This window comes from Phoenix dactylifera, chromosome 6 (genome assembly GCF_051530095.1).
Source record: "Phoenix dactylifera cultivar Ajwa chromosome 6, Ajwa_hap1_PhDact_Kaust_v1.1, whole genome shotgun sequence".
Taxonomy (NCBI): domain Eukaryota; kingdom Viridiplantae; phylum Streptophyta; class Magnoliopsida; order Arecales; family Arecaceae; genus Phoenix; species Phoenix dactylifera.
Genome location: NC_143195.1, coordinates 36549372 through 36569605, shown reverse-complemented (window position 1 = coordinate 36569605; position 20234 = coordinate 36549372). Strand labels below are relative to the sequence as shown.

The 20234-nt window shown below is 42.6% G+C and overlaps 3 protein-coding genes across 3 annotated transcripts; 1 reads left to right on the top strand and 2 right to left on the bottom strand.

Moving 5' to 3' along the window:
- Positions 1-1571: 1571 nt before the first annotated feature.
- LOC103714635 (SKP1-like protein 1A) lies at positions 1572-3978 on the bottom strand. Its single transcript, XM_088723988.2, has 2 exons — positions 3144-3978; positions 1572-2045 (listed from the first exon to the last, which is right to left on the bottom strand). The coding sequence occupies exons 1-2, from the start codon at positions 3435-3437 to the stop codon at positions 1872-1874; spliced, it is 468 nt and encodes a 155-aa protein (XP_088580114.2). The 5' UTR covers positions 3438-3978; the 3' UTR covers positions 1572-1871.
- A 1419-nt stretch (positions 3979-5397) lies between these two features.
- LOC149753419 (CO(2)-response secreted protease-like) lies at positions 5398-9827 on the top strand. The gene is made up of 9 exons (XM_089923642.1): positions 5398-5623; positions 6739-6998; positions 7104-7215; positions 7419-7923; positions 8065-8168; positions 8264-8506; positions 8610-8724; positions 8844-9054; positions 9156-9827. Exons 1-9 carry the CDS (start codon positions 5433-5435, stop codon positions 9713-9715), a joined length of 2301 nt encoding a protein of 766 aa, XP_089779768.1. The 5' UTR covers positions 5398-5432; the 3' UTR covers positions 9716-9827.
- A 5579-nt stretch (positions 9828-15406) lies between these two features.
- Positions 15407-17685, bottom strand: LOC149753418 (SKP1-like protein 1A). Its single transcript, XM_089923755.1, has 2 exons — positions 17311-17685; positions 15407-16186 (listed from the first exon to the last, which is right to left on the bottom strand). The coding sequence occupies exons 1-2, from the start codon at positions 17602-17604 to the stop codon at positions 16013-16015; spliced, it is 468 nt and encodes a 155-aa protein (XP_089779881.1). The 5' UTR covers positions 17605-17685; the 3' UTR covers positions 15407-16012.
- Positions 17686-20234: the final 2549 nt, after the last annotated feature.

Here is a 20234-nt window from a genome sequence, read left to right as displayed (position 1 = left end):
TGCATGCGGTAAATGAAATCAGATTCGTGCATCTTCGGAATACACGACACTCCACTCGGAGCGTGCATTGCTCCATCAAACATCCTCTTGCCACAAATGTTACAAATTGAGCCATCCATCCACAAAAAAATATCATCCTTAATTTCGAATCAATACCAATACCTCATAGAGCAAACATGGTAAGAACTACCCAAATCCAAAATTCAAGTATCATTAGAAATGACCATACCTTTGGAGACCCTGAGAATCTCTCCAACATCGCCATCATTAATATGCGTAGATGCCATTGCCGCATCCGAAGATGATCTTTCTCGCTGAGCCTCTTCAATAAGCAAAATCAACATCACCAAGTTCTTTGTTAAAAATTGTTGCATTTCTAAATTCATGATCAAACCAGCCCAAGAATTGGGCACCGAGCTAAGTTATATAGCTACTTTTTCCTCGTTACCAATCACGACCTTAACCATTGCTAATTGGCTAATCAGTATATTAAACTAGATACTCTTACAATGAAGCTCCATCTTGCATCCTCAAGGTGTACAATTATTTTCGAAGAAAAATCGTACCTAGCATAGATTTTCCTCCATGCATGCATCTCAATTTCTTCCATAATCCTTCAGCGATAGTTTCTGAGAAAATACTAAATAAGAATGACTCATCAAGTACCAAATAGAGATCTACCATCACCATTTTTTTCTATTGGTGAATTCTTTATTCATCATTGTGGTAGGTTTCTTCTCTTTATCTTCAAGGACCACATTAATTGCACCCATCCTTCACCAACATGGCCTTTTATCTTTGTCTTTCAGTGTGCAAAGCCAATGCAATTAAATCTTAGAATTTCAAATTTGATTGAAGTGCACGTCATTATGAACAGTCTATTATTTTTCTCTATCTTGGCTCTAAGCTATAACACTTATTAAAACTCCTAGAACAACTGAATAAAATAATTGAAAAATATTAAAAACAAAATTGGCATGGCCCATTAAGATTTAATGTGGTTCACTCCAAAATCCCAATTATGTCCTGTCAAGATGGAGAAAACTTAATAGAAATAATTTTCTTCTCCCATACCTCTCCTTCCTACCTCTTTTATCTCTCTGTAAATTCTGTCTTCTTTTCTTTGCACGCACGCACGCACGCCCGCCCGCCCGCCACGCACCACCCAAAAAAAAAAAAAAGGCGCCGCGGAATCCACCACCACTTACCGCTGAACAACGCCACGCCAACTCCTTTCATAACCGAGGTCGCCGATCTCTTGTTCCAACCAAACCTTGACGTAAGGCCCAAGTCAAATTAGGACTCAACTTCCTGTTCAACGGATTCCCTAGCGGCAATAGGAAGCTAGGTATCCCAATATTAAACATTTAGAATTACATGTGAGAATTAGGCTCACATGGAATTAATTGCTTTATTTCATAATATCTTTTTCTATTTTTTCTGTTTAGCGAGCACATCCGCACCGTGCTATAAGGATTAGAGCCCCTTCTAAAGCCCTGCTAGGGATCCTTGGAGCAAGCATAACGTAAAAAATAAACATGATAATAATAAAAAAAATTGAGTTGCGCCCCAAACACCATATCCATGAGGAATGAGTAATGATAGATTCAACAGAATTGATAGGCCACCATTATTTCAAGGAACAGAATTACTTGGAAACGTTCAAAACTTTTTAACCATTGCCTGCATCCAAAACAGTGAGGTGCATGCGTATACCAATCTGACTATATCGACTAAAGAAGGAGAGCAAGAAAAAGGTCCTGCCAAATTTTTGATGCTCTGCATCTCTTAATCATTTCTATGTTGCAGCTACCAGTTATCAACCCTGTATGAGCATAGCAAGTTTAAAGAGCTCCATCCTTTCTTTTCCTTTATTCAAAGGCCCATAACATCTCCCTCTCGACCTCTCGCAATTCCTCAGCAGAGAAGTCATTCGGGATTTTGAACCACTGCCGGATCTCCGCGAGAGTCCTTCCCTTGATCATATCAGCCGCTCTTTGGCAGCCGAGCTCGAAAAGGCTTTTGATATTCAGATAGTTGGAGGCCTGGATATCATCAACACAGCAAATATTATGTCATTTACAGCATGATCATAATAAATTCAACTGGCACTTCAAATATTTTAGTCAAAATACATAATGTGGTTGGGTGATTAGGAGGAGATCCAGAGACTCGAAAGGCATGTTCTTAATTTCTTTACTTTTTTTTTCTCTATTCACTCCACAGGCCAATTAAGCATAAAGAAAGTGTTCATTTAATTTTACAACCCTCATCCGCAAAAAAGAATACCACATATTCATTGCAAATGATAAAAAGAAATGCTTATTTATTTCAATGCAAAGGATTAGGAAAACAAAAGAAAATGAATACATAATTCTATTGAACATCTTTCCAATACCTTTGATATAACTGCAAACATGTTGTAAAGTTGTACGGAATTCCCTGCTATAAAGTTAGAAACGAGTAAGGCTTTTACCATTAGTGACTACAAAGTTGAAGAATTAAAGATTGTCTCCTAACTGGGAATAAAAAGAATCAAGAATGGAATATTAAGGAAGATTTTTCTGGGCAATATATAATTCCTTCTCTTTTCTTTGTTAATTGATAATTCCTACATCACCAGAAGAATATCTTGAGCAAGCATGTCGATTAACATTCTAGCCTCGGTTATTGTGTCATTCTATTTACAAAGGTAGGTAATTGGGGCGGGCGATACACAGATTATCTTGCGGAAATCGATGAAATCATTGCGACTTATGATTCATGGTGGATTTCTGAATTATTTTAAGCTTAGCTTGTAGATATGGCTTTGAATTCCACTTATTAGCGACCAAATCAATCCGGTTCTACATCTTGTTGAACGAAAGATTCAGAGTCCCCTTTTCCTCAAGAATCAACCATAAGAATCTGTTTCTTTTTTTTTTTCAAAAGATCATTACGAATGAATCCTATAATCGATCAAACCCTATATATCCAGAATCATCGAATCGAGAACATGGAACAAATCATAAACCAATAGAAAACTCTCCACGCCAACAGAATCCCATTCGACCAAAATCCTGACATTAGAAAGCCAATCGAGCAATAGAAGAAAACCGATCGAGTAATAGAAGAGAGAGAGGAGGACGGCAAAAGAATCTCACCACGATGACCTCGTAGAGGACGTCCTGCTCCACGCTGATGTACTCGTCGTCCCAGGCGGCGATCTCCTCCTCAGTGGCGGCAAAGTCGGCGTGCTTCTTGCAGTACTCGAGGACCTTGGCGAGGACTTTGCCGGTGACGTTGGAGACGGGGACCCCGCCGTCGGCGCACCCGTCCTCGATGATGTTCGTGATCGTCGTCGACTGCTTCGCCGCCGCCTCCTCCACCTCGAACTCCTCCCCGTCGGAGCTCCGCAACGTTATCGTCTTCTTCGCATCGCCCGCCGCTGTCGCCATAATCGCCCGTCCGATCGATCGACTCGGAGAAACGCAAGAACCCAAGGTCCGCGCGATCGCTCCCGCTCGCTGTCCCAAGAACCTCGTAAATTGAAGACTGAGGCGAGGTGAGGGCCGCCTATTTATAGGAGACCAGGGCGTCTTGGCGGCGAACTAGGATTGAAATTGAAGGGTTAATTAGCTTAGCTTTTCCGGGTCGAGCGGGAATCTTTAATCCGGATTAGGATTATTTTAAAGTTAACTACGTCGAGGCCCATCATAAAAGCGTCTCGTTCAAGAGCCGGTTTCGCACCGGGATTCGCCGGTAATCCTAAACACCGAGCCTAAGATCAGCGCGTCCCGTACTCAGCCCAAGCTTAATCCAATAAATTACAAGTGAGCTCCAAATCAAAATAACCCAAATCAGCAACAAATCAAAATTAAGAAAAAAAATCATCTAATTCTCCCTCCATAATTACGTTTATAATTCGAAATAAAAGTGAGAGTGGATTGCATGATATCCGTTCGGATCCGTTTTCATATCCGAATCTATCTGGATATGGATAAAAATTTGAACATTTAACTAATATCAGTATCCGTAAAAAAAAAAAGAAGATATGGATAGACAACTATCCAATCCGTATCCGAGTATCTAATTTATTTTCTAATTCTATTTAATTTTGTATGTCGCTCATGAATTTTTTATATCTTTGATTCTGTGATCATAAAATTTAATTATATAATTTACATTCGTATTTATATCCAAATTTTTGGTTTTCGATTTTTATCCGTATCCGTTTAAAATAAATATGGATATAAATTTTTGCATTCGACTGACACCTATAGCCCGTATCTGTTTAAAATAAATATGGACATAAATTTTTGCATTCGACTAATATCTATAGTCATATCTGTATTCGTCAAACGAAATAAATATGGATATAGATATGTTAGTATCCTATTCGATTTCTGCCCTAATTCCAAATATGTATCAATAATTTATATACAATCTTTAATTAAAAGAATATTTTTTTGAAAGACTGGTATCTTTACTTGTATGATAGACAAGTTTTAGTATTGTGTTTTCACTATAATATAAAATACATACTCTAGTAAAAATACAATACTAAAGATATAGTAAAAGTCTATTACAAAATATAGTAAATAGTAAAAATATTGTACTACAGCATTTCTATCATATAAATAAAAATAAAAACTATTCTTCTAATTAAGAATTGCAAACATGAAAACTTAGGCCTGCTCTTAGTGAGGCCTCCGACGACGCTTTGTAAAGCATCATTTAGGGGCAGATTAGGCTGGGGAGGATTAGGCCTCCAACGACGCTTTTTAAAGCGTCGCATTAGGACACTAAGGCTTCCGCTAAAGCGTCGTCTTAGTTAAGAGATGCTGGATGGGCTTCTGACAATACTATTAGAAAGCTTCTGACAATGCCTTACCTTCATTCATAAATTAAAGCAACAAGTCCGGACTTGACTCAGACCCGGACCCAGAATAGGATCCGAATTTTTTGGGTCGGGTCTGAGTTATACATGGACCCGATTCAACCCGAATGACCCGTTGGATCAAAAATTATAGCCGTGGACCTGACTCAATCCGATCTTCAATTGGGTTGGGTCTGAGTCAAAAATTAAAATCCGAGCAAAAAACCGGATTGGATCAAGGTCACTAACGACCTGCCCCATTTGCACCGCTACTCTATACCCACTATCCTGTCGACCTGCCCCATTTGCACCGCTACTCTATTTCCACCGCTACTCTATACCCACTATCCTGTCTATGCTAGCGACCGGTAAAGCCATGCCCGCCACCTCCCGAAACGACCCATTTGCCCCGCTACTCTATGCCCACTATATCTTATTCCCCCTGTCCTATCTATACTAGCGACCGGTAAAGCCATGCCTACCACCTCCTTCAGTTGACATCTCTACAAATACTCAGACCTCCAGAGTAGGAAGGAAGAGCCAATATATTTTGGAATTGGCTGGGACAAAGGATATGATGGGTCCTTCAGTAATCCATAGCATTTTCTTTCTCCTTGTCTGTCTTCTCTTGGAGGTAGGGATGCTCTGGGGCCAGCAAGAGAACAGAGATGTTTATGTGGTCTACATGGGAGCTGTCCCAGCTGATACCTCTGGGGACATTTTGAAGGAAAACCACCTTCAGCTTCTGGCTTCAGTACTGCAAAGGTTGCTTCCTCTTCAGCTCCTCCTTTTGCCTCTCTCTATTCATTCAGAATTTTCCTTTTAGTATTATTGCAATTTGCAGGTAGGATGTGTTAGCCTAGATGCACAAATATAATTGATAAATTAAATATTTCTAATATTCAAAAACAATAAATAAGAAGAATAAACTAGCAAATAATTAACTTGACAATATAATAATAAAATGAAGAAAGAGAGAGAAGATGGCCTGTGGATCGAAGCATGCTGATGCGCTGTCCCAGGAAAGTTTATGCCCCCCACGCACGGGTCTGCTGGCACAGATCTCCTAGAGATACGACGATCCAATATAGAACCACGTCTTCCCCGTCAGTGTGCCTCCAGGGAAGAAAAAAGAGCACGTTCACGCTTGCAGATAGCTCAAAAGAAACTTAGAAAAATTATGAGGAGAAGAAAAATTTTCTTTATTTCTTTTCTCCCCAATGATCCCTAGAGCCCTTTTTATCTAGACTCTTGGAATAGGGAGAAGAGAAAATTTTGATTGACTTTGAAATGATCCCTAGAGCCCTTTATATAGGCTCAGGTACGTCAAAAGAAGAAGATTCCTCTCCCGCGAATTGATGACGTGTCTTCTTGTACTCCTTTGATTCTTCAGCTTATTGCATCTTGGCCGTTCATGCTTCCTTCCTTCTTCGAGGGGCCTTTCCATGCTTGCTCTTGCGCTGGATGCATGAAACTTGTCATGGTTTGCTTTCTTTGGAGATTTTTCCATGTTTGCTCCTGCGCTGGATGCATGACACTTGTCATGGTTTGCTTTCTTTAGGAATTTTTCCATGTTTGCTCCCTTGCTTGTGCACGGATGCTTGCCACTTGGCCGTTAACCAATTTGGTTTTCAAAATTTTAAATTATTTGATTTAATTCAACAGGATGTGGAAATTTTAGGAATTAGGACAGAGAATTTACTGGGCAACATATATTTCTCGACCCATCTGATGCAGTTCATATTATCTGAAATCTCCCCACAGTTTGTTAGTATTTAATTTAGAGATGTGTCCATCTAGTTTTCCAAGCTCTGCTGCCATGCTAAAGGCTTAACATATGCTTCCTTTCCCCCTCGTTTTGGGATTAAACTTTGGATCAGGGGACAGCATGCAGAAAAGACGCTGATCCGGAGCTATGGGCATGGTTTCTCTGGGTTCGCTGCAAGATTGTCAGAGGAAGAGGCCCTTGCCATCAGTAGAAAAGAAGGGGTTGTGTCGGTGTTTGTTGATCCCATCTACCAACTCCACACCACTCGATCATGGGATTTCCTACAGCAAATGGAGACCAACCCGAATCCAGATTCAGACCCAGCCTCATCAACTCAAGCATCAGACACCATTATTGGAATCCTAGACACAGGCAAGCTTCAAAAATCAGAATCCTTCCTATCCAACATAAATTGGTTTCTCCGACCCCAAAGTCTAGGTTCTAAGTATAATTCTTTCATCATTTTTTTGCTTCTAGGAATTTGGCCAGAATCAGAGAGCTTCAGTGATAAAGGCATGGGTGCAATTCCAAGCCGATGGAACGGGACTTGCATGGAAGGGACTGATTTCAATGCATCCAACTGTAACAAGTGAGCTGAAAACAGTGCAGTTGGTAGTTAAGTTAGTTAATACTGTTTATAACCAATGGACGCATGCCCTGGGTTACTAGAATAGAATTGGTTGTGCGCACCTCATGGCCCCACCTGAGAACCTATGACCTGTGTTCTATCACCAAGGAGAAGGCCCCGAGCATTCCTTTTTGAGTCATCGATCCTTTTCTTCTCTTAAACAGGAAGCTGATTGGAGCAAGGTACTACAAGGTTAAAGGATCTGCCTCCCCACGAGATGAAGTTGGTCACGGGACGCACACTGCCTCCACGGCAGGCGGGGATGCGGTCATGCAGGCTTCCTACTACGGCCTTGCAGCAGGGACAGCCAAGGGAGGGTTCACCGCAGCCAGGATCGCTATGTACCAGGTTTGCACATATAAGGGCTGTCCTGGGTATGCAATTCTGGCCGGGTTCGATGATGCCATCGCCGACGGCGTTGACCTGCTCTCGGTGTCGCTGGGGGCCGAACGGAACTCCCGGCCAGACTTCGATAAGGACCCAATTGCCATCGGAGCCTTCCATGCCGTGGCGAAGGGGATTACAGTGGTGTGCTCTGCCGGGAATGATGGACCCGGCGCCGGTACAGTGGTGAACGCGGCCCCGTGGATTCTAACAGTTGCTGCCACGACCATCGATCGGCGTTTTGAGTCTGATATCGTGTTGGGTGGGAGCAACAAGGCAGTCAGCGTATGATATTCTCGCTGTTTTATTTTTGGATCTTTTGTTTCTTTGGATTCATTTCTTGAGAGAATTCCTTTGGATTCATCAATCCACGGAAATTAGCCAACTTCTTTCTGCTGGTCTTGTTCTTGTTATTGGAAATTGCAGGGTCAGGCAATAAACTTCTCTAATTTGGAGAAGTCACCAGTATATCCGTTGATCTATGGCGGATCAGCCAAGTCTAATTCTAGCTCTAGCGTCGAATCAGCAAGGTTAGTGAAATGAGACAAATCTTCTAATCTAAACATCTACCCGAAAGAGATTATAGAATACTTCGACTCTATTGATCTCAAAATGAATAATTCAGTCGCTGCGAGCTCGGCGCATTGGATGGAAGCAAGATCAAAGGAAAGATTGTTCTTTGCAAGCACTTCCACAACGATTCGCCGAAGATGTCAAAGATAGAAGGATTGAACAACTCGGGTGCAGTTGGTGCGATCTTAATTGATGACTTGGGAGTAGCCGTTGCTACCGCTTACGTCTCCTTTCCAGCGACTGAAGTCTCCTCGCAAGCAGCGGAAGAGATACTCACCTACATCAAGTCCACCAAGTAAAAGAAAACGAAAAATAACAAATTCTTCTTGTATGCATGGCCGCATCAACTTGTTACTTCACCATTACTAAGTGTGCTTCTTGTATTTTTTTTTCCGAAGGAACCCAGTTGCCACAATCCTTCCAACAATCACAGTTACGAAATATAAGCCAGCACCAATGGTGGCCTACTTCTCTTCAAGAGGCCCTTCTCCTCAAACTAGTAACATTCTCAAGGCAGGTTCAATCTTCATCTTTTCCAAACTTTTTTGGTCCTTGTAGGGCATCCTTTGTGTCAAAATTAATTGTGTTCGAGTGATGAAGATGGTAAAGAGAATAGAGATTTATGTCTGCAGCCCGACATCGCTGCTCCTGGAGTCAACATCCTTGCAGCATGGATACCAAGCGACTCCTCAGAGGTTCCCCAAGGCCAGAAGAGTTCAGCATTCAAACTTGTCTCCGGGACTTCCATGGCCTGCCCGCATGTTTCTGGAATCGCGGCCACCATCAAAGCTTCGAATCCTACTAGGAGTCCAGCCGCTATCCGGTCAGCCATCATGACCACAGGTATCAAGCTCCTCATTTCGAACTATTCGAGACTGCATTGCTTTGTTTCAGTCCGAAACTAATTTCGAACTCATCTGGGTGTGATGCCACCCGACATATAGCAACTCAGACGAACAACGATGAGGCTTCACTCACAACTGACTCGGGATCCACAGCGACGCCATATGACTATGGAGCAGGGGAAGTAAGCCCAACAAGTGCACTGCAACCGGGTCTGGTGTATGAAGTAGGAACCGAAGATTACTTGCAGTTTCTGTGCAACTACGGATACCAGTCATCAGATATCAAACTTATAACAACCATTCCGGATGGATTTAAGTGCCCAGAGAACTCAAGCAAGGACTTGATCTCCAATCTGAATTACCCGTCGATCACCATCTCGAGCTTGATGGGGAATGGAAGAAAGATAGTGGACAGGACGGTCACCAATGTGGGAGCTGAGGAGGAAACCACGTACGTTGTGAGCATTCAGTCTCCACCTGGGATAGACGTGATGGTGACGCCCAGTAAACTGCAGTTCACGAAGAATATCAAGAAACTGAGCTACCAAGTTATCTTTTCCGTTGTGAACTCTTCAACAAAAGGTGACCTCTTGGGTTCCATCACTTGGTCAGATGGAACATACAAGGTTAGAAGCCCATTAGTAGTCAGCAGCAATTGAGCGAAATGCTTGGTCTTCCTGCAGATGTGTATCAGATAATTTACACAAATGCTGTCGCAATCAAAATAATATTTTTAAAAAAATCCACTTCAGTGGGATAATGAGGCAGAAAGTTCAGATCTTTTGACCATTTATACACTAAGGAATGATTCATCAGGTCTAGATTCTTGCGGCAGGCAGTGACGAGTCAGGAGCTGGAGGCTTACAGACCGGTGGAGGGAGCAGTGGCGATCTCCCATCTGTTATTCGCTGATGATTGCCTGCTTTTAGTCAGGTCTTCGAGACAGTCGGCTCGAGTTATAGATCAGATTCTCCGGGATTACTGTGCTCTTTCTGGGCAGCAGGTCAATTTGGCCAAATCTGCTGTTATCTTTAGTCCGAAGACGCGCGGGGCGCTGAAGCTCTCTATACTGGAGGTTCTAGGAGTGGGAGAACAGGGTGGCCTGATGTCTTATCTGGGGGTACCATTATATGGTCGACGACTGAGGATTAGGGATTGTGTCCCTTGTGACTAGTGTCAGACGCAGGCTGGAGGGTTGGCAGTCTCATTCATTGTCTATGATGGAGAGGATCACCCTGGTGCGTTTTGTACTTTCATCTGTCCCTATTTATCTTCTATCCCACGTCGATATTCCGGTGGCAGTCTTGAGGTCCCTTGAGCAGCTGTTCAGAGAGTTTATCTGGGGGAGGAGTAGCGGCAGAGGTGGGATCCATTTGGTGGCCTGGAAGATTGTATGCCAGCCGACCAGTGCCGGGGGGCTGGAGGTGCAGTCCTTGGTGACGAGACGGGAGGTGTTAGCGGCGAGGCATGCAGTCAGATTTGTGCTTGAGCCCGAGAGTATGTGGTCCTCACTGATGAGGGCCAAATATGGTGTCTTGGTGCCTGGGGGGCGGGTGGAGCGTCACCACTCTCCGATATGGCGAGTGATGTGTGCCAGGGCTATGGTGGTGCTTCCGGAGATCAGATGGGTGATTGGTGATGGCCGCTCGATAGATGTGCTGGAGGATAGCTGGGTGACCGAGTGGCCGATCTATCGTCTGCCAACCATGGTGGACTCTGCGAGATTAGCTGGGTGCAGGATCAGAGATCTGTTGGATTCTGAGGGGAGCCATTGGAGGGTGGGGATGATCAGGGAGGCGTTTGGTGAGCAGTTGGCGGAGTTGATTTTGGCCCTGCCAATCCCCTCTGGAGGGGTGTCGGATAGGCTGCTTTGGACTCCGACGGGGCGGTCGCGGGTGAGGGCCAGAGATCTTCTTGCGCTGTTCTGCAGGGCGCCAGCTCGACAGATCGCTGGAGGCTGGATATGGAGATTACGGATTCACCCACGGGTGGCACTTTTCATCTGGAAGGTGGCTTGGGGCTGTCTCCCGACTAGGAGTTTGCTTGTTTGGCGTGGTATGGGGGTATCTCAGTTTTGTGAGACATGCGGTGATATCGTGGAGACCATCGAGCATGTTCTCCTGCAGTGCCCTAGAGCTCGAGAGATATGGCAGTGTTCTTCGGTTCCCTTGCTTGATGCGGTAGTCTCGACGCAGGATTTGCTACGGGTGTTGAGAGATTCCATGTGTAGGCCTGGGTTGGCAGCGGAGGGGATATTGAGGGCGTACCTGTCCTATCACATTTGGTTGGATAGGAACGCAGGCATATTTGAGGGGAGGCGGGTGCTTCCGAGGATGGTGGTGGATAGAGCGGCACAACATGCGAGGGAGGTTATGGCGGCTGCCTCTGAGTTTTCTTCTGGGATCGCCAGGGACACCTGGGGTATTTCTCACGCTGTTTCAGCGCCCCATTTCGTTATTGTCTCTTGGGTACCCCCACCCCCTGGCTATCTCAAAGTAAACTTCGATGGCAGTAGGTCACTAGACGGTTTGACTGGAGGGGTCGGCTTTGTGATCAGGGATCACGGTGGTAGGTTGGTGGCCGCAGGTGGGCGTCGAACACATGGGATTACAGTTGTTGGAGCGGAGCTGCTTGGGAGGGCTTATCCTATGCCAGGCAGGTCCTTGGCGCCGAGCGAGTGTTCCTTGAGGGAGACTCTGTGGTGGTGATCGATTGGATTCGGGGGTGGACAGGTACGGTGACGGTCACCCCCTTATTCGGGAGACTCGGAGGATGGCTTAGATGATGGTCGGATTTCAGATTGGTCATGTGTTTAGAGAGGCGAACAGGGCCGCAGACCGGGTCGCCTCTTTTGTGGCCCGGCATTCCGGGGATGTTTTGTGGACGTCTACTATAGACGCTCCTTCTCCTTTGTTGTCTTTTATTTCTACGGACGTGGCGGGTTGTACTCATGTTAGATCTATATGAATGAGTAGCCGTTTTTTACCAAAAAAAAAAAAAAGATTCATCCAATATATTAATGGGGTCTATGTGCATGTCTGCACGGGGATATCCATGGATACGGCATGCAACTTAATTTCAGCAAAAGTGATGCCCTAATATGACATGGTCACAACCTATGGAAAGCCTAAATTGCTGCAATATGGCATATTATTATCTCAACGTAGGAGTTTTGTCACCCTGTCGACTGAATTCAAGAAAGAATAACACCTGCCACCAAGATCCGCTTGGCTCCTCACAAATGCCGGCCCAAACCCTGTGTCATTAATGGAGAGACCTAAAAGTTATTGTCAGGAATTCTGATTCAGTTTATAAAATGTCAGATTCCACTGCCGGGCAAATATGAATTGCCCGGTACTCCACCTGAAATTCTCACTTCCCATGAAAGATACCGCAAGTTATCTCATCTTCATTTCTTACCCATCGTCAACACCACGATAGCATGTGTCACCCTCTTCTTTTTTTTTTTTTCTTTTTTTTGGCTAGACCGGATGATTCATATAACACGTGTACGCAGTGTCGGCTCAAGCCTTGGCCCAGGGAAGGCCCCCACCCACGGCCTTCCCTCGGGTCGTCATTTTCCGGCGTGAAGGTGGAGCTGCAGCAGCTGGTGCTCGCCATCCTCGACGACCCGATCGTCAGCCAGATCTTCGGCGAGGCTGGGTTCCGGAGCTGCGACATCAAGCTCGCCGTCCTGCGCCCCCCGCTGCCCATCCTCCGGCTATAAGTAAAAAGATTTTAGAAGTAAAGTACATCGGTCTCCCTTCTACCATCCTCAAAGATCCTTGGGACGATCAAATCCTCTTGGAACCGGGAGGTGCTGCTGCTATACAAACACTCGTTCCCCCCCCTCGTCTTCTTTCCACCATCCTCAAAGATCCTTGCGACAGCTGATGCACGCCTGAAGCCACTCTTATCTTTCATCCCTTCTCTTTTTTGGTTTTGGTCTGGGTTTTCCCTCCCTCACATTACTCCTGATCCAGCTGGGCCATCGGGAAGAAAGATAGGGGGATTGGAGATGGACTTCCTGGAGGGTGGAGATTCTTTTAATTTTCTCCTCTCGGTTTCTTCTCCCCTCTTGGGTGGTAGAGAGAGAAAAGGAGCCAGAGCGGGTTGAATGGCTGCTGTGCTGTGATGTTGCAGTTGCTGCTTGGGTACTCACTTGAAGGGGAGATGGTGGGATGGGACTTTTATTTATTAGATGGAGTGAATTTTCCATAATGCCCCTACTTTCTCTAATAGAGAGGTTCAATTTTTTTTTTTTTTTTTTTCTAAAACCGATGATTCATACTATTCGGGTACGAATGCACTTAGAAGAGTCAGCATACAAAATCTCCCGGATAGCACCAGGTAAATCACCCTCACCGACCCATAGTGAGCCGCCTGAGTGGCACGCAACAAACGCCGCCACCCAGTCTGCTGCACCATTGGCCTCCCGATATACATGCCCAGCTCGAAAGAAGTGCCATGGGATGACCCTTTCCTATTCGGCTCTTGCTTGACATGGTAAACATTATTGCCAAGCATCATCTCAGTTATTTAATCAGTTTCATGGCCCTTTTTTTAAATTAATTACTTTTATGTGCTTTCATTTAAAAATTATATTAAATTAAAAAAACTTTTTGCCTATTTTTGTTAGATTCATGTATCTTTGTTGAAATAGTGTACTTGATAGCTATCCATTCTTATATCTTTTTTTAAGTATTTTATATTTATTAAAAAATTTATTATTAAAAAAAAAGCCCTCATTCATTGGATTTGCCTTAGGCCCCCAAATGTATTGGGCCGCCCCTGCGTGTACGGATGTACTCAAAAAAAAAATGGAAAACAAAATATTACTGAGCTCCCCATCCCCCGCTCATTGGCTGCTACTGGCATAGTTAGCCATATAGCATGTGTCATCTTCAAAAATACTCCTTACACCGCATACCTATAAAATTAGAGTCTAGTGCATGCGGTAAATGAAATCAGATTCGTGCTTCTTCGGAATACACGACACTCCACTCGGAGCGTGCATTGCTCCATCAAACATCCTCTTGCTTCAAATGTTACAAATTGAACCATCCATCAACGGAAAAATATTTTCCTTAATCTCGAATCAATACCAATACCTCATAGAGCAAACATGGTAAGAACTACCCAAATCCAAAATTCAAGTATCATTAGAAGTGACTATACCTTTGGAGACCCTGAGAATCTCTCCAACATCACCATCATTAATTTGCGTAGATGCCATTGCTGCATCCAAAGATCTACCACCATTTTTAGTTTCAATGCATGTTGCGGGCATGCTCTTCTAATGTAGTCAAACTCTTTACAATAATAACACTGCACTTTGCTCTTATCTCTAAACTTGGATCTTGACCATACACTGCTAAATCCTTTTTTCAATGGTCTTTCTTGCTGAGCCTCCTCAATAAGCAATATCAACATCGGCAAGTTCTTTGCTAAAAATTGTTGCATTTCTAAAGTTCATGATCAAACCAACCCAAGAATTGGGCATCGAGCTAAGTTATATAACTACTTTTTCCTCACTACCAATCACAACCTTAACCACTTGCTAATTGGCTAATCAGTATATTAGACTAGGTATTCTTACAATGAAGCTCCATCTTGCATCCTCAAGGTGTACAATTGTTTTCGAAGAAAAATCTTACCTAGCATAGATTTTCCTTCGTGCATGCTTCTCAATTTCTTCCATAATCCTTTAGCAATGGTTTTTGAGAAAAATACTAAGTAAGAATGACTCATCAAGTACTAAATAGAGATCTACCATCACCATTTTTGACCTATTGGCGAATTCTTTATTCATCGTTGTCGTAGGTTTCTTCTCTTTATCTTCAAGGACCACATTAATTGCACCCATCCTTCACCAACATGGCCTTTTATCTTTGCCTTTCATCAGTGTGCAAAGCCAATCTAAGTGCATGTCATTATGAACAATCTATTATTTTTCTCTATCTTGGCTCTAAGCTATGACACTTATTAAAACTCCTAGAGCAACTGAATAAAATAATTGAAAAATATTAAAAACAAAATTGGCATGGCCTATTAAGATTTAATGTGGTTCACTCCAAAATCCCAATTATGTCCTGTCAAGATGGAGAAAACTCTAATAGAAATAATTTTCTTCTCCCATACCTCTCCTTCCTACCTCTTTTATCTCTCTGTAAATTCTGTCTTCTTTCCTCCCTCTTTGCACGCATGCACGCACGCACGCACGCCCGCCCGCCCGCCACGCACCACCCAAAAAAAAAAAAAAAAAAAGCGCCGCGGAATCCACTACCACTTACCGCTGAACAACGCCACGCCAAATCCTTTCATAACCGAGGTCGCCGATCTCTTGTTCCAACCAAACCTTGACGTAAGGCCCAAGTCAAATTAGGACTCTAACTTCCTGTTCAACGGATTCCCTAGCGGCAATAGGAAGCTAGGTATCCCAATATTAAAGCTTTAGAATTACATGTGAGAATTAGGCTCACATGGAATTAATTGCTTTATTTCATAATATCTTTTTTTATTTTTTCTGTTTAGCGAGCACATCCGCACCGTGCTATAAGGATTAGAGCCCCTTCTAAAGCCCTGCTAGGGATCCTTGGAGCAAGCATAACGTAAAAAATAAACATGATAATAAAAAAAAAATTGAGTTGCGCCCCAAACACCATATCCATGAGGAATGAGTAATGATAGATTCAACAGAATTGATAGGCCACCATTATTTCAAGGAACAGAATTACTTGGAAACGTTCAAAACTTTTTAACCATTGCCTGCATCCAAAACAGTGAGGTGCATGCGTATACCAATCTGACTATATCGGCTAAAGAAGGAGAGCAAGAAAAAGGTCCTGCCAAATTTTTGATGCTCTGCATCTCTTAATCATTTCTATGTTGCAGCTACCAGTTATCAACCCTGTATGAGCAGAGCAAGTGTAAAGAGCTCAATCCTTTCTTTTCCTTTATTCAAAGGCCCATAACATCTCCCTCTCGACCTCTCGCAATTCCTCAGCAGAGAAGTCATTCGGGATTTTGAACCACTGCCGGATCTCCGCAGGAGTCCTTCCCTTGATCATATCAGCCGCTCCGCGGCAGCCGAGCTCCAAAAGGCTTTTGATGTTCAGATAGTTGGAGGCCTGGATATCATCGACACAGCAAATATTATGTCATTACAGCATGCTCATAATAAATTCAACTGGCAATTCAAATATTTTAGTCAAAATACATAATGTGGTTGGGTGATTAGGAGGAGATCCAGAGACTCGAAAGGCATGTTCTTAATTTCTTTACTTTTTTTCTTTCTCTATTCACTCCACAGGCCAATTAAGCATAAAGAAAGTGTTCGTTTAACTTTACAACCCTCATCCGCAAAAAAGAATACCACATATTCATTGCAAATGATAAAAAGAAATGCTTATTTATTTCAATGCAAAGGATTAGGAAAACAAAAGAAAATGAATACATAATTCTATTGAACATCTTTCCAATACCTTTGATATAACTGCAAACATGTTGTAAAGTTGTACAGAATTCCCTGCTATAAAGTTAGAAACGAGTAAGGCTTTTACCATTAGTGACTACAAAGTTGAAGAAGTAAGGATTGTCTCCTAAGTCCTAACTGGGAATAAGAAGAATCAAGAATGGAATATTAAGGAAGACTTTTCTGGGCAATATATAATTCCTTCTCTTTTCTTTGTTAATTGATAATTCCCACATCACCATTCACCGAATCACCAGACGAACATCTTGAGCAAGCATGTCGATTAACATTCTAGCCTCGGTTATCGTGTCATTCTATTTACAGAGGTAGTAGGTGATTGGGGCGGGCGATACACAGATTATCTTGCGGAAATCGATGAAATCATTGCGACTTATGATTCATGGTAGATTTCTGAATTATTTTAAGCTCGGCTTGTAGATATGGCTTTGAATTCCACTTATTGGCGACCAAATCAATCCGGTTCTACATCTATTGTTGAACCAAAGATTCAGAGTCCCCTTTTCCTCAAGAATCAACCATAAGAATCTGTTTCTTTTTTTCTTCAAAGATCATTACGAATAAATCCTATAATCGATCAAACCCTATATATCCAGAATCATCGAATCGAGAATATGTAACAAATCATAAACCAATAGAAAACTCTCCACGCCAACAGAATCCCATTCGACCAAAATATTGACATTAGAAAGCCAATCGAGCAATAGAAGAAAACCGATCGAGTAATAGAAGAGAGAGAGGAGGACGGCAAAAGAATCTCACCACGATGACCTCGTAGAGGACGTCCTGCTCCACGTTGATGTACTCGTAGTCCCAGGCGGCGATCTCCTCCTCAGTGGCGGCAGAGTCGGCGTGCTTCTTGCAGTACTCGAGGACCTTGGCGAGGACTTTGCCAGTGACGTTGGAGACGGGGATCCCGCCGTCGGCGCACCCGTCCTCGATGATGTTCGCGATCGTCTTCGACTGCTTCGCCGCCGCCTCCTCCACCTCGAACTCCTCCCCGTCGGAGCTCCGCAACGTTATCTTCTTCTTCGCATCGCCCGCCGCTGTCGCCATAATCGCCCGTCCGATCGATCGACTCGGAGAAACGCAAGAACCCAAGATCCGCGCGATCGCTCCCGCTCGCTGTCCCAAGAACCTTGTAAGTTGAAGACTGAGGCGAGGTGAGGGCCGCCTATTTATAGGAGACCAGGGCGTCTTGGCGGCGAACTAGGATTGAAATTGAAGGGTTAATTAGCTTAGCTTTTCCGGGTCGAGCGGGAATCTTTAATCCGGATTAGCATTATTTTAAGGTTAATTACGTCGAGGCCCATCATAAAAGCGTCTCGTTCAAGAGCCGGTTTCGCACCGGGATTCGCCGGTAATCCTAAACACCGAGCCTAAGATCAGCGCGTCCCGTACTCAGCCCAAGCTTAATCCAATAAATTACAAGTGAGCTCCAAATCAAAATAACCCAAATCAGCAACAAATCAAAATTAAGAAAAAAAATCATCTAATTCTCCCTCCATAATTACGTTTATAATTCGAAATAAAAGTGAGAGTGGATTGCATGATATCCGTTCGGATCCGTTTTCATATCCGAATCTATCTGGATATGGATAAAAATTTGAGCATTCAACTAATATCAGTACCCGTAAAAAAAAAATATGTATATGAATAGATAACTATCCAATCCGTATTCAAGTATCTAATTCCTCTTGTAATTCTATTTAATTTTATATGACACTCATGAACTTTTAAGAAAAATAAATGATTATATGATATTAACTTGATTTATCATCCACTGAATAATATCTTTGATTCTGTGATCATAAAATTTAATTATCTAATTTATATTCATATTTATATCTAAATTTTTGGTATCCGATTTGTATCCGTATCCATTTAAAATAAATATGGATATAAATTTTTGCATTCGACTAACATCTATAGCCCGTATCTGTTTAAAATAAATATGGATACAAATTTTTGCATTCGACTAATATCTATAGTTATATTTATTTTCGTCAAAAGAAACAAATATGGATATAGATATGTTAATATCCGATCCGATTCCAGTCGTAATTCCAAATATCTATCAATAATTTATATACAATCTTTAATTAAAAGAATAATTTTTTGAAAGACTGGTATATTTACTTAAATGATAGACAAGTTTTAGTATTGTGTTTTCACTATAATATAAAATACACACTCTAGTAAAAATATAATACTAAAGATATAGTAAAAATCTATTACAAAATATAGTAAATAGTAAAAATATTGTACTACAACATTTCTTTCATATAGGTAAAAATAAGAGCTATTTTCTAAATAAGAATTGCAAACATGAAAACATCTATTTAGAAAGTAGGGTGCCAACCAGCCCAGAACATAAATTATGTTGAGAAGGCACATTAAGTTCCATGAAATTTTCTTGAGTTTTTTGCATGGATACCCTTCTAAATATAAGATTTTACGTGAATACCCTTCCAAAATTGATATTTGCATGTATACCCTCGTAAAACTCTATTATTGTACAAATATCCTTAATATAACGGTTGTTCTAATGGTGTTAAAAAAAATCATATTTATATTAATTAAAAATAAAATTAAAATTTGAAATGGCGTTATTAACCTCACCTTTCTCACACCCCTCCCAAGCGCCCGGCTTCCCACACCCACCCACCGCCCCCCGGACGGCGCCCGGCTTCCGCCCCCCCCCCCCCCGGCCAACGGCTTCCCCCATGCCTGCCCGCCCTCGACGTATCGAGATCGCGATCGCGATGGCGAGAGTCATGGGGCGCGAGATCAAGATCCCGCTGGCCATGGGGAGTGAGGTCGGCCCGAGAACGCGATGCAGCTCGCCCGCGATCTCCTTCCTCCTTCCTCCCTGTTCTCCTTCCTCATTGGCTGGCATTTCCCATCCCTTTAGAGAATAATAAGGCCATGGGAGCAAGCTAACAAGGGAAGAGTAAGGCACTGTTGGGGAAGCCGAAGCGGAGGGGAGGGGAGGGAAGAGTAAGGCACTGTTGGGGAAGCCGAAACAGGGCACGAGGGAGGGAGTGGGAGTGGGGGGGGGGGGGGGGGGGTGGTGGAGGTGGGGATGGAAGAGTAAGGGTAATAATGTCATTTTAATTTTTATTTTTATTTTAATTAATATAAATGTATTTTTTTTAACAACAACCGTTATATTAGGGATATTTGTACAATAACAGAGTTTTACGAGGGCATACATGTAAATATCAATTTTGAAAAGGTATTCACGCAAAATTTGATATTTAGAAGAATATTCATGCAAAAAACTCAATTTTCATAAAGTTTAGAAATGCTACAACCCAATCTCATAGGTACTTGAGAGAGGCTATACAAATCATAAAATAGCCAACAAGAAGCAAAAAAAATTAAATCTCTTAGCAAAATTAAGTTGGAAACTGAGGGTAAGCTCACAAATTTCAAGTATATTAAGAACGTTGCTGTTGCACATATGATGCCTTTACATGAATACAGCCATTATGTAATACGAACTGTTTAATTCATTTATGAAAACCAGTAGTTTGCATTACCTAGTCATCTGAAGCATTAATTAGCTCAACAAATGATTGCATGCAACTTGTGATATGATGTTCTCCCCTTTTTTAGAGCTCTTTGTTGCAACCTTTTTCTTTTGCCATTTCTACTATCTTTTCATCTCTCCAGCCACCTGA